Below are 14,555 nucleotides of genomic sequence, written 5' to 3' on the forward strand. Positions count from 1 at the left end.
CATCAGTAGAATTTTAGGACAGGTATATAGACGATAATATAAATCAACGACAACTGTAATCTACTTAAAATAGCCGATTTTGGTATATAGGTATATGTCTATGTGTGTCTTCTGTCTCTCCCTCTCCCTATATATGTATATTACACAAACGTTACACACAAAAAATTGTATTACCCAAATTGTACCATAAACATATGTTTATAAACAAATAATCAAATAAAACAACGGTTTACACATGAGCGCTACTACCATATTTTATTTTTAATTGGAACCTACACCACAGATGGCATCCAAACACAAAACATTTTATTTGTTTTGTTGGGTTTTTTTTTTTTTTTATTTTCGCGCGAGGACACTCAGCGACACCTGATACATGTTCGGTGAACGATTCCAAATCACGATGCTCAGACTGGAAACTTCAGGCACCCTAACTACCAGGTCACGCTAGGTCCACAGTATTTTCATTCCACTACATAGATGCTCTGCAGTTTGTGAGTACATTATAGTGATCTTTAGTTCATCTATTTCTTGTTTCGGTAATGTAATGAAGTTCAGAAAAATACTGATTATCCAGATGTTTATAAAGAAATTCTACTGCATATCAGGTCATTATAAAAGGCTAATTTTCTTTCGAACAGCAAAATGGCTGATTATATACTGTTGCAATGAAGGAAAGCAGAAGCGAAGATGTAGCCGAGACCAAAATCTAGATGAATAAATTTTTTATATGACCAAATGTTCAGGCCTCAGCATGGCCAGATGGTTAAGGCACTCGACTCGTAATCTGATGGTCGTCGGTTCGAACCTCCATCCCAGCCGCAGGGACGTTATAATGTGACGATCAATCCCACTATTCGTTGGTAAAAGAGTAGCCCAAGAGTTGGCAATGGGTGGTGATGACTAGTTGCCTTTCCTCTAGTCTTACACTGTAAAATGAGGGACGGTTAGTGCAGATAGCCTTCGAGTAGCTTTGCGCGAAATTCAAAACAAACCAAAGGTGTCTTCCGCTAGTACAGCAGTAAGTCTATGGATTCACAACGCTAAACTCAGGGGTTCGATTCCCCTCGATGGACTTAGCAGATAGCACGAGGTGACTTTGCTAAATGAAAACACACACGCGCGCGCAAACCAAACGTTCAAAATAAGTAAATAGGCCTGTTGTTATTGTTGTAGCCTGTTTTTATTCAAAAATATTATGTGGATTGTAAGGTTCGTCACATAACAAATAATGATCTTGACTAATTCTCCAGTTAGAACTCAATGGCACTCTACTCGTAATCCGAGGGTCACAGATTCGAATTCCCGTAGCATCAAACATGCCCTTTCAGCCGTGGGTTCGTTATATTATTATGGTCAATTCCACTATTCGTTGGTAAAAGAGTAGCCCAAGAAGAGTTTGGGATGGGTGATGATGACTCTAGTAATCACTGCTAAATTAGGGACGGCAAGTGCAAATATTCCTGGTGTAGTTTTGCGCGAAATTCAAAACAAGCAAACAGAAATCAATGGATAGCAGAAAACTATACCAGATTTCCCAGTCTATGGCTCTATTTTTGTAACTTGGCTGATGTTTGACACACAGTGAAAACTTTAATTATATGAAACACACTATAGTGATTTTGAAACTGTGTCACGTGCAAAATTTAATATAAAAATTAAACAGTTAGTAGTAAGCCGAATATGATGTTTTGTACACTATCCTTACATCTAGCCTTACCCTACGCCTACAAAGGTTTGCCAATGCCTTTTTTTTTTTTTTAATTTTAGTCAAAGTTTACTAGAGCTGCTTATGCTAGCTGTTCCTAATTTAGCAGTACAAGACTAGATGGAAGACAGTTAGTCATCACCACCCACTCTTTTCCAATAAATAGTGAGATTGACTATAACATACAACGCTTTCACAGCTGAAAGAGGGAGAATGTTAGGTGGGACGGGGAGTTCAACCCTCAGATTTTGAGTTGAGCACCCTGAAGTCACTTGTGGTGTTACCAATTTAGTTGTTTAATTGTTTGTTGAAAATTTAGTTTTATAATATGCAACACAACAATTTTTGTTTCATTACTCAACAGTTTTTCTAACAGCAAATTAAAATAATATTTACAGTGAATTACAGAAATTATTAACCTGATTGGTTCGTTTTAAATTTCACGCAAAGCTGCTCTATCTGCGCTAGCCATCCCCAATTTAGCAGTGCAAGATTTAAGGGAATGCAGCTGGTCATCACCACCCACCAACTCATAGGCTACTCTTTTACCACCAAAAATTGGGATAGACCTAACATTATAACGCCCCCACGGCTGAAAAGACGAGCATCTTTGGTGTGACGGGGATTCGAACCCGCAACCGTCAGATTACGATTCGAGTGCCTTAACCACTTCGCCATGTTGGGCTATATTAACTTGATAAAATGGCTGTAAAATGTTTCTCCTCTGTGGTGTTTTATACACCCCACTTTGCACCCATCCACTCTAATGTTTTCTGGGGGAAATCAAAAGGGATCAGTTTTGCTCCCTTCAATTAACATAAATTTGAAGACACATCCTTCAAATGTGTCAGAAAAACACAAAAACTACAACCTACTCATGATTGGTAATTATTAATAAGTACATTTTGCTACTAGATTTTTCATCTTAAGTTTTTAACATAAAAGTCACATTGAAATAAATGCTCTGTCCACTGTGGGGAATTGAACTCTCGATTTTTACGTTGAAAGTTCATAAACTCACAAACAAATACCACATACACAAAGTTAAAAAACAATCATTTATTGACAATAATATTATTGAAATAGAAATTACATAAATTTGTCTAAATAATAATAATTTCTTATATTTTTAGGAGCAAATTTACTGTATTAGAAGTGAAATAAATTAAAAAATACTAACTCTTTCCATCAAATTTTAAATGGTGAAAAGATTAAATAATTTAAAATTTTGCTTTAGCCCAATAGAATCAACACATGTTCAAAATAACACGTTCTATTACTAATGTTCATTAGAGCTGGACAGTTAGCTCCACATAATCAATTAAACGAGAGTAATTACACCATATCAAGTAAAATAATCTGGCAATTGAAGCTACAATAAAGTTTATTAAGGTCACAAAAATAAAGAACCAGCATTTCTGATTGTCCCCACTATTCAAATGTCAAATACTGTATTATGATTTTTTTTTTATTTGTTATTTTCAAGTAATTAAATTTGTTCAGCTTAATCAGTGTCAAGACTAATGAAAACAGACAAATCAAAATTAGCATTCCATTTTTTCAACCATTTAGTAATCAAAATATTTCCCTTATATTTATTAAGCACAAAGATTTTTAAATGGACTATCCATTCTTCTCACCACACAAACTTATTTTTATTCCTGCAAGTTTGGTTTCGCCTCCTCATGTAAGAATTAATGAGCCTAATGATTAATGAATTAACAAAGTGCACTGATTACCCAGATCTAGTGTATCATATCCCAAATTTTAAAATTAAAATTTATATATTTTTTTTCTTAAAGTGGTTTTAATAAAAATATTAATTTTAACTTGTCAAGATGTTACTAGTATCATTATTTTGGTTACTTCAGTTACCAAACCAAAGATAATTTACAATTTGCAATTTTGCCAAAAACAATTTATGGTAATGTAACTCAGAAGTTTCTCATTAAAGTTCAATCCTCATACATTAATCATGTATTGTTTAATTAAGTAATATTCTCCCCTTTAAAAATATTTGTTGCTTTTTGAAGAAAATTTTCCACACAAAAAATCAAATTATTAACTTTATACATTTTGGAATTATATACACAGCAATGGTCATTCTATTTAAGTTTACTGTAGTTATAAACAAACATTTTGCAGAGAATCTAACTCCACTGGAAGTTATATTTTAGTATTCAAATAATTAATTTTATTCTAATTACATGTAGGCTACATTTATATACATATTGTACATTTAACCTTAGTGTTATTTACAATTTTGTAATAGTTTTCAAATTTATCATCTTATGCTGTTCTATTAACAGATGAATTTAGGAACATATACTTAGATGTACAAATAATATTAATTCAGTAATAATATTTCATACATGTTTAAGAACAATAACCAACTATATCACACAAAGTTCAGTTAGTTTCACATATTATCAGTTTTATCACAGCTCAATAAAACGTGTTATAAATCTCAGTTTGTAACACAATATCAGAACAAGCAATATTTTCAGTCATCTTACTGGATAAAATGGGCCTGGTAACACGTGCTACAGGACATACTATTGGTTGGAATATACAAAATAATTCATACAAGTACGCAATATTATACAGGTTCTGTACCTAAAACAGAAAATATCACTCTTGTGAAAAAATTGTTTGTAAACTAAAAATGGCAGATTTCAAGAAATAAAGATACATGTACATAACATATATCAACCTGTTACATACAAATAAAATACATCATTGGTGAGAGACATTGAGTAGGTTGGGAACAAGTTGTCAAAATTTCTCACCGAAATGGTAATAAGTATTATTTTATGAGAAGTTTACTTTCATAAATATGACACAGCTATTATTATATTATATTATATTAATTATATTATATTATATTATATTAGAAATACCATTTGAAAATAAACCATAAAACAGAATTGTTAACAAATGTGAATAAAAAATCTTAAAATCAATAATCCTAGCAAATATAAATTAAAAAAAAAGAAAAGATTTGTATGACTGTATCATTTCTCAAAAATATAAAACTGTCATAGAAATGACTAATTCTTACTCGGCCATCTCTGCTGTACTGACACCAAGATATCTTTTAATACAGTAAGAGAAGGACTTAGATAATTATATTTTTACATTGTTTAAATTTACTAATTAATCATCTCTTTCAAGAGCACTGTGTGTAGGTTGTGATCATGTTACCAATTTTCCGAGTGACAGTCCGACACCTTTCTTCACCTGCTGGACAAAGGAAAGATTTATATCAAATTCTTAGAACCTTAGAACACAATATATATGTATAGTTATATCAGTAAGTGTAGAGTATTTGTATGAACTTTATTACTAACAACATGTTTAATATTTTAAAACATTTCTTTTTATAAAGTTATTTTATGATAATATTGTTCATAGCACAGTGTGCATTTGTAACAATATTAAGATAATTGACAAGAAATAAAATTAGTAATCTATATCTTATATTATCAGCTACTTTAAGTTATAAATAATTATTGAAAATGCCACAAATAAAGACAAACAGGTAATAAAATCTAGTAATGCTAAAATCTGGGGTTTGGTTCCCCTTGGTGGACTCAGCAGATAGCCTAATGTGGCTTTGCCACAAGAAACACCAAATCTAGCGCTATTAACATTATGATCGACATTCCTCATATCTGGAGGAAATAATTTCTATTGGAAAATTAAGGTAATTTGATTATTTAAGTTTGTTTATGGTTTAATTTCTTTATGAAAAGATTAAGATCAACTACCCTTAAGAAACAAGACTTAATATAATGAGAATTTCAATAAATATGTAATTAAAAGGTGTTAATGATTTTGTTATGGAGTTGTTTCTGTTGTTCATAGTTTAATCTTTTCACATACAAGTACACAAAAGTTGCACACACTAGTTTTAAAATAAACTGAATACTATCCACCCATTACTGAAGTATACGTATGTGACACAATAATACATAAAATTAATCATTTTGTCAATTATTTTGCATTTTACAATACAACTCAATGTAAGGATATTGTCACTTATATCCTACAGATTCAATACTGTATCATGTTGCAACACACTGGCTAGGAAAACGTAGCTGTAAACAAACAGCCAGTCTTCTAAATTAAGCATATTGAGTTGTCCAAGCATAGATGAAAACATGAAAGATTTATCCTGGCCAGAACAATAATTTGAATTTTGGAGTATGGTATTTTCCAGTTAGGATAAAGTAGTGGTTGGATAATTGTTTTTTCCTGGTGTACTAAGCAACAAGACTGCTGGTTATTCAATATGTACAGGTAAGGTACAGTTGTGCTAAGGATACTAGTCTAGTTGTTAATCTGCAAGTAAATATAGTAGCTCATGAAATTAATGATTATTTGTGGTCCAAGGGGGTTTGTACTCCTGAACTTCCTTGGACAAAAACCCTGAAAAGTTAATAAAACCACAAACCTCTTCATAGAGGTTACTTACCAGAATTTCCAAAATTCGGTTGTGTCTGGAAAATAATATTTGGCTGTTGATGACTCCCAAAAAAAGAATTTCCACTACCAAACTCATCTACTTCTTCAAACATTCCAAAATGTCCTTGAAAAGGTACTTCTGTATGCATGCCGGCAAACATATCGTCAAAGTTGAAAAATCTGTTATTACCAAACTGAAACCTATATCCATTTTTTTCATGGTTGTGGTTTTCATGTCCATTTTGATGTCCACTGTGAAAACTAAAAGCATCATCAAAATGATTAAAAAAACCAGTGAAGTCAAATGGTTCAGATCCAGGGTTAGTTCCCCCATTTTCAAAAGCAGCTGGTCCATACCTGTCATATTTTTTCCTTTTATCAGGGTCAGAAAGAACTTCATATGCTAGAAAAAAAAAAGTTTACAAGTTGTTTTTTTTTGCAAATATTCATCATTTGATTCATCAGAATCAAAGCTTTCAGAAATAGTTGGTACAATTATCAGAAGAGCACTTCAATTACAAAATAATTTATGAACATGTAAAGAGTATTGAACCAAATTTGCATGGGATCAATTTACTGAAGCAACTCTATTAGTGAAGACACACTAACCATAATTTCAAAGTTGCTGGGTATCTACACAAAATGTGGGAAGCTTTTAGTTAAACCCAAGTCTGTTGTATTCAAAAATTCAGATGTGTTGCAATTTTATCTGTACTCAAGATTATGTTTATTTCTTGATGATGAGAAACCAACTTGAAATAAAAATTCATCTCAGAATGGCTGGTATGGGTATTAACACTTTTACTATTAAAGCAGAGAAAAATGTTTCAACCTTCTTAGGTCATTTTTCTTAACCTGAAGATGACCTAGGAAGGTCTAAACGTTGTTCTCTGCTTTAATAGTAAAAGTGTTAATATCCATACCAGCCATTCTGAGATACATGTCTGTATTATTAATACCAGCATTACTCAGAAGTCAGAGTGCAAGGTGATGTTCATGTGATGAATAAAATTAGTTATCCATTATACAGTTTGGATATTGTTTAACATCTAAAACCACCAAAATGAGTATTATGTTTTTTTGACTAGCTTTGCATATTATATCTAGTATTTCTTCAACCACAAATTGTACATAAACCAGCAATGTAGGCTAATATACACAGTATAATGTTGCATAACATCCTATGAAAGATTATAGAATACACACTTTGACCCTTAAAACTAAACAGATAATTCAACAGTGGAAGAACTTCTGATAATATTTTGTATGCATGTTCTACACATTGTAATATTAAAGTTTAATGTTGGTTCACATTGAAAATCTCATGATAATGTTTTGTGTTTTTAAAAGATGTACACAAAAGCCAATTTGACTTCAAGACTAGAAAGAACTAACTCTGCTGAAACTAACTATGATGTCATGAGCTGTAAGTGTGAGCTTGTTTATGAATGAAGTTATTATTATTTCATATGGTTTGGTAATTATAATAAATTGTACATGGCACTTGGCAGCTTGTGGGGAGAATTATGTCAACCTTCATGGTTTACAAGTAAATTTGTTAGGAGTTTTTGTAGTGTACCACTTGGTGAGATGAAAGTGACAGACTTTATGGAGTAAAATTTCAAGCTTTCAAAGCCTTAAACCTGACTTTTTCTTTGACTAAAATCACTCTTCTGTCAGAGTTAAACTTTAGAAATAGTTTGACCAAAGATGTGATGGCACTGTTAGTGTGAGTAGTTTTAAAAACTCGTTGAACAGTTGTATGGAAGTGGAATCCATTTCAGAGTTTATATTTTACTTCACTGTTTGAAAGATAGAAGAGTGACCTTTATGAGCTTAATAGCTAAATCAATATTTTAACTCACAGTTTTTGGAGGATGGAAGGATGACCATTACAAACTAAATAGCAAACTTGATATTTTAATTGACTGTTTTTGGAAGATGGAAGGATGACCATTACAAGCTAAATAGCAAACTTGATATTTTAACTGACTGTTTTTAAAGGATGTTTTAAAAGGTAAATGGGTATTCAACACTTTTGTCTATTTTATTTTTTCTCACATTGAGACAAAAAAACTGAATGAAAGTTGACTGGTTAACTCAAGTTACTGAACATTTTTTTGTCAGTATATTTTTCAGTGTGCATTACACAGCAGGTATAGTTCAACTTTCACATAAAATCTTCTGACAACTTTAAAATATAAACTTACAACACACTTATTGTAAACAAAATAATTATGGATATTTCTGTTTTTATATATACATCACTAAATTAAGTAACAAGATATAAAACGTAAACAAATACATGCAAGCATCACATTTACCTTGAGCTATTTCAGTAAACCTTTCCTCAGCACTTTTCTCCTTATTTTTATCAGGATGATATTTGACAGCTAACTTTCGAAAGGCTCTTTTAATTTCTCGATCAGATGCACTACGTTTGACTCCAAGTAATTCATAGTAGTCTTTCTTGCTCAACCCCAAAATGAGGTCAAAGAATACTACTACTCCATACAATGTGCCAAGAGCAAGTAATTTACTCAAATTCATCGTGGCCTAAAAAGGAAAAAACAAATGACGGTACATATAATTTCAATACTTAGTTACAAGAAATGAATACTCTTAACCCAACACAAAGTATCATATCATTCATTTGATTAAACAAGATATAACTGCATGTGTACAAAATTTTAACATCAACAGATCACTCATTACTTAAATACAACCACGTACCATATAGGCAGCTTCCACTTAAAATTATTACTATGAACTTCAAATTCAAACTTTTATATATTTGCTTCATCACAGCTAAATATTCATCATCTGATAAACTAATAAATCAACATTTGCATCAAATGTCTTTTTCTAGAACCCCGATACTCTTCTTATGCAAAAAAAAGAAGCTATTTTCAAATTTTCATAATTTTAAATGTTAAATTAATTTTCAACATCCTGCCTCATTCATTAACACAATTATTAATCCCAATATCAAAGTGTCATCAGCAAATTGGAAAATTTTAGGGTTCACAAAGTCATCCAAATTAGTGAAATAAATAATGAACAAAAGTTCCAACACATATTCCGAGATCCTATCGGTTGTATTATTTTAACTGAAAGCACTATTTATTCTGTGCCTTCTCTCTTTGGATTTTTTTTTTTTTTACACTAACCTTTTACCATTTTTTAAAAACATTAACTCACTGAATAAACTTTCTGTAGTAGAATAACTAAAATTCTTTGAAAAACAAGATATACAAAATCAATCTAAATACCAAACTGATTCTTAATGAATAAATGCCAACTTAAAAATATTAACTCAACATGACATAATGTTGAAAAACATCTTAGCTGTCCTATCTTCCAAACCTAAACAAAAACCAGTCATTATTCATACAATTTTCAATCTTCCTCTTAAACCTGATGCCTCAAGAACATCTGAAAATAACTCATTCCAGAGTCAAAACATCTTATTAGAAAAATAAAACTGTCTTACCTGAAGATGACTTCTACCTTACCAAAATTTATACTTATATCCCCTAGTCTTACCTTTCTCACCATTAAGTATGAAAAAAGACAATACATGAACACTATCAATTTCCTTTACAATCTTAAACACCTCAATCATATCTTGCAAATTTTTTCTTTATTTAAAACAATACAATTTCAAAGATCTTACTTTAACATTACAAGCATAATTCCAGTAATCTCACTCTGAACTTTTTCCAACAATTAGGTCCTTCCAAAGGTGAGAGAAGCCAAAGATTGGACACAATCCAAATGTGGCTTAACCCATACAATTAATTACAACATATTTCAGACTTGTACTCAAGATTTCTTTAAATACCACCTAAATTCCTATTTGCTCTACCACTAGCAACATCACACATCTTGTACAACTTAAAAGTGATCAACCATTATACTAGTATCCCTTTCTTCCATGGCAATGTTAAGGTTATTCCAATCCAAATTATACTTACAAATCAAAATTATATTGCATTTATTATAATTAAAACCCATCTGCCATTTATTTATGGAATACGACTTTTGCATATTTCAAATACACTACGTACTACAATATTGTACTTTTTTAAATATACTTTTACAATATTTAAAATGTTTTGCAAAATTAACTACGTATTTTTTACGTTGTGTGTTCAAACTTTTTTTTCAAATTTACTTTTCTCCAACTTTTATTGTTTAAGCAATAGCGGTACTGTTCCATAAATTTAGATGTACATTTCTTAAAAATGCAGGTAACTTCTTATAGAAATATGTTTCTGAACGTTTAATAATTAATAATTTCATATAAATTCTAGCTTCCTAAAGATATATATTTCTAACGTTTTTATAACGAAAAATTAAATTTATACTTTTATAACACGTTATCTTAACAGTGCAATACTAAATTAACAATGAATATTTTCTATTTTCATATGCACATGATTAAACTGAATAAACATCATATGAGGTATCACCCAGTCACAAATTAATTACAGATCACTAAGTGCGAGTATGCTTTAATTAAAATTACTTACCTTTACAAATTAACGAACATTATTTACTGGAACTTAGGATAATATTGCTGTTTGTAGTTATGAATACAATAGAATCATAGTTATTCTTATATATTCGAGTACCAAAACCCTAATCATATGTGCTCCAATTCTTATATATACGTGTATATAAGTGACGGGACACGAATCTAACTACTATTGGACACTATAAAAATGCGTGTATGTTACGTCACTCAAAAGAAAAGCGCACTAATACTGTGGCAAAGTCTCAACAAAAAAATATTTTTTAACATATTTTACCATTAAAAATAATAAAAATATATATACATTTATATTTTAAGCTTCTTTATATTTTGTAACAAAAGTACGAAGAAAAGCAAACAATACAAAAGTATAATTACTTTTCTTGATTTTGAACAATGAAATAAATGTGTATATTCCCCTTAGGATGCCAAGCGCGTAAGGCGTGCGACTCGTAATCTGAGGGTCGCGGGTTCGCGCCCGTGTCTCGCTAAACATGCTCGCCCTCCCAGCCGTGGGGGTGTATAATGTGACGGTCAATCCCACTATTCGTTGGTAAAAGAGTAGCCCAAGAGTTGGCGGTGGGTGGTGATGACTAGCTGCCTTCCCTCTAGTCTTACACTGCTAAATTAGGGACGGCTAGCACAGATAGCCCTCGAGTAGCTTTGTGCGAAATTCCCAAACAAACAAACAAACCCCTTAGGATCTAACAGAAAACACACACACATATATACATACACAAAAACTTGCACATTATTTTAAAAAATATTTTCCGTGAAAATAAAAACTTCCGGAATTACCATCTATTGTAAACACACGCTATATCATGCATTTTTTGACCTAAGTAAAAGTAAAATAGGTGATGTGAAAATGAATTTGCTCAAACCTATGAAATCGTACACCCCACACGTTGTCAAAAGAGTACAGTAAAATTAATTGAATAAAATGGAAATTCACTTAGTGGTTATAAGTGTTTGTTTATCCTACCTTTATGCCATCATACAGGATATTCAATACCTTTGTCGTCTGATTGTAAAAGAATAGCACTAGCACCACAGTCGCTGGCATCAACAGCTAATGCGAAAGAATTATCAAAATCAGGTGTCAACAATATAGGGCAAGTGCAACCTAAAGATTAAACATTTTCAAAATCAGATTGACATATTTCAGACAACTTGAACTTTTGATTTTTTCTTTAGTAGGATTGTTAATGGTACAATGATGTAGCAAAGATCTTAGAAAACTTCCGGTAATAACCGGCCATTCCTGAAAAAACATTTCTTTTTGGTAGGAATTCGATAATTCACAATGCAATCAACATTGGCTTGAATTGGAAAAACTTAGCTGTGGTCTACAACATAACCTAAGTTAACAACTTTGGGTTTATAAAGTCACTTTTTTCCAAATTTACCGTGACATTGGCTTTCTTAAACCTTTCAAAAGTATCATGTAATACACATAAGTGTTCTTCCCAGGTGTAATTGTAAATCAAAAAATCATCAACACAAATTCCAACATCTGACAGATTGTTAGGATATTGATTCATCATTCACTGAAACGTTGCTTGAGAATCTTTCATCCCAAATAGCATGACATTGTACTAGGAAAATACATCAGGAGTAACAAAAGCAGAGATTTCTTTTGCCCTGTCAGTTAGAGGAATAGCCCAATATTCCGTCAGCAGATTACACTTTGTGATATATCTGGCTTTTCTAATTTTATCAATACAATCTTCTATTTTTCAAATGGGACAGGAATCTGTCTTTGTCAAAGCATTTACAGCAAAACTCTATACAGAATCCAACTGAACCATCAGATTTAGGTGTGTTGTCATTTCCTTCATTTAATCTCACTGTTCGTTTGTCTCGTGCCATACCTTGTTTTAATATAGGTTCAAATTCTATAGCAACAGAGAAATGTTTTATGGAGAATTTAAGTTACTTGCAAATTTACTTTTCGCACTGAACATTTTGTTTTAATGTAAGTAAAGCAGCATCTGTATGATAAGCTGTCACTTTTCCCAGTAATCTTGAAGTATTTGTCAAGATATGGCCAAGGATTGTGGGGATTTTCGATATAACTGCTGGTTCTTTCGTGTGACATTGTGTTGCATATAACTTCCCACTCTAATAGCTTACAGACAAGTGATAGAAAATACCATTAAAGACGTCCTTAATTAATTTGACGGTCTTCACTACAAGTCTACAAGTTCACAACTAAACTGACCATGTTTCAGCAGGATTATATGTGCCATATTTTATTACTCTGCTGTTGTTCAAATATTCAGGACATTTTGTTCTACCCATTGTGCAGTCTAACATTCTACAAAGTGCTGTACATAAAATTACACCATGTTGCAAGAGTTCTTTCTTGGATGTCATCCAATAATGAAAAACTGAGACAAAAGTCAAGAATAATTGGTTATGAGTTTCTTTTCGGGTTCTCAATTGAACAGAAGATTTTATGTCATGCAGATAATTTAAAAACACCCTACAATAGAAAGATATATTTGCTGCAGAGGGTCAAGTACTGACACAAACAACATAAAAAAGTATCTCTCTAAAATAATAACAGAGGACTTATTTAATAGCTTCAAAGTGACGGATAATTGCACTGCCATTTGTTTCTATGTCAATGAGCCTAGTTTTCCAAGATAAAGAAAAATAGCATAAGGGTTTTTTACTGGTTCTAGTGAAGTATTTTTTTTTCATCATTTGCAAAGAAAACATCAACATGCTTATTCTGAAGCACTGGATATTGCTATTGCATGGGTACGCGATAATTATTATCATAGTGGTTATAGCGTATATAGAAAGTTGCCAGATCAACTTTTAAAACCAATGCAACAAACAATGTCGACTGCTTCAAAAAATTCGAATTCGATGTGAACTTTTATGGATATGATATTAACAAATATCTTCTTAAAGTTCAACATGAAGTAATAAACTCCTCAAAACAGAAGGTCCAGGGAATTTAACCAGAATTTGAGCATAACACTTACTGCTGCTCTATTAGGGACCAGTTTTTCGTACTTATAAACGTAGAATTGAAAAAGTACCACTGTGCACATTTCAACGTCCAAATATTATTAACCCATACGGTAAAAATATGGAGGCGAGCATAAACCCCCATCAAAGATAGAAGTAAAATCAGGAGCTCAAGAGGAATAAGCATCTTTTTCTGGCTCAAAAAAGAGAATTATAATAAGACAATTCCTCCTGTAGAATTCCACAGAACTCATTAAAATTATTATAGGTTATTATAATGTTTCTCTCCACAGTAATATTATATAGTAAAAGCAAAAGGTGAATACTAACTAAAAGAAACAAAAATCAGGGTATGTAACTTGACTCAAAATGTATCGTATTTTATTTCATTCACTGTGTTAAGCATCAATATGTCATGTGGGTGACGTCACACTGAAGTTATATGACAAATGTAGAGAACTGCATCGTTAAGTTGTTCTCAATCGTGATTCTAATTATCCAGTGCTCGTGTTCTCACATGCAATAGTCTAATACTAAACTTTTTAGCACCAGAATCCTGCTTAAATTTATGAGACGTGTAACACTACAATCATTGTAAAGATCTCATATTCAAAAGTTAGTTTCCATCCTAAAAATGAATTGCAGCACTAATTATTTGAGACTTTGCACATTGTTATTGAATTGCACACCCACTGGGCCTGGGATGGCCTGGTATTAAGAGCTCTTAATTCACAATTTATGAGCCGAAGGTTCGAATCCAGTCACTAAACTTGCTCGCTATTTCAGCCATGGTGGCATCATTATGTGATGACCAGTCATACTTTTCTTGGTAAAAAGTAGTTCAAGAGTTAGCAAACAAAC

At 31.8% G+C, this 14,555-nt stretch overlaps 1 protein-coding gene across 2 annotated transcripts; it reads right to left on the reverse strand.

The window, feature by feature from the left end:
- Positions 1 to 2,749: 2,749 nt before the first annotated feature.
- Positions 2,750 to 10,948, reverse strand: LOC143251151 (dnaJ homolog subfamily B member 9-like). Of its 2 annotated transcripts, none has more exons than XM_076502534.1 (4): positions 10,708 to 10,948; positions 8,497 to 8,728; positions 6,183 to 6,575; positions 2,750 to 4,948 (listed from the first exon to the last, which is right to left on the reverse strand). In XM_076502534.1, exons 2-4 carry the CDS (start codon positions 8,720 to 8,722, stop codon positions 4,875 to 4,877), a joined length of 693 nt encoding a protein of 230 aa, XP_076358649.1. In that variant the 5' UTR covers positions 8,723 to 8,728; positions 10,708 to 10,948; the 3' UTR covers positions 2,750 to 4,874. The 2 variants fall into 2 exon arrangements, with proteins under 2 accessions (XP_076358649.1, XP_076358650.1); XM_076502535.1 differs by having other exon boundaries at positions 2,750 to 4,945; positions 10,708 to 10,882.
- Between the last annotated feature and the right edge of the window lie 3,607 nt (positions 10,949 to 14,555).

Source organism: Tachypleus tridentatus, chromosome 5, assembly GCF_004210375.1.
Source record: "Tachypleus tridentatus isolate NWPU-2018 chromosome 5, ASM421037v1, whole genome shotgun sequence".
Classification (NCBI taxonomy): domain Eukaryota; kingdom Metazoa; phylum Arthropoda; class Merostomata; order Xiphosura; family Limulidae; genus Tachypleus; species Tachypleus tridentatus.

Bases quoted from the DNA above. Each gene is read 5' to 3' on its own strand.
- LOC143251151 (XM_076502534.1), bottom strand. From the start codon at position 8,722: ATGAATTTGAGTAAATTACTTGCTCTTGGCACATTGTATGGAGTAGTA. The intron at 6,576-8,496 runs GTAAATGTGATG...TTTTTTTTCTAG, and splicing joins GTTTACTGAAATAGCTCAAG to CATATGAAGTTCTTTCTGAC. The intron at 4,949-6,182 runs GTAAGTAACCTC...TCCTTTGTCCAG, and splicing joins ACCGAATTTTGGAAATTCTG to CAGGTGAAGAAAGGTGTCGG.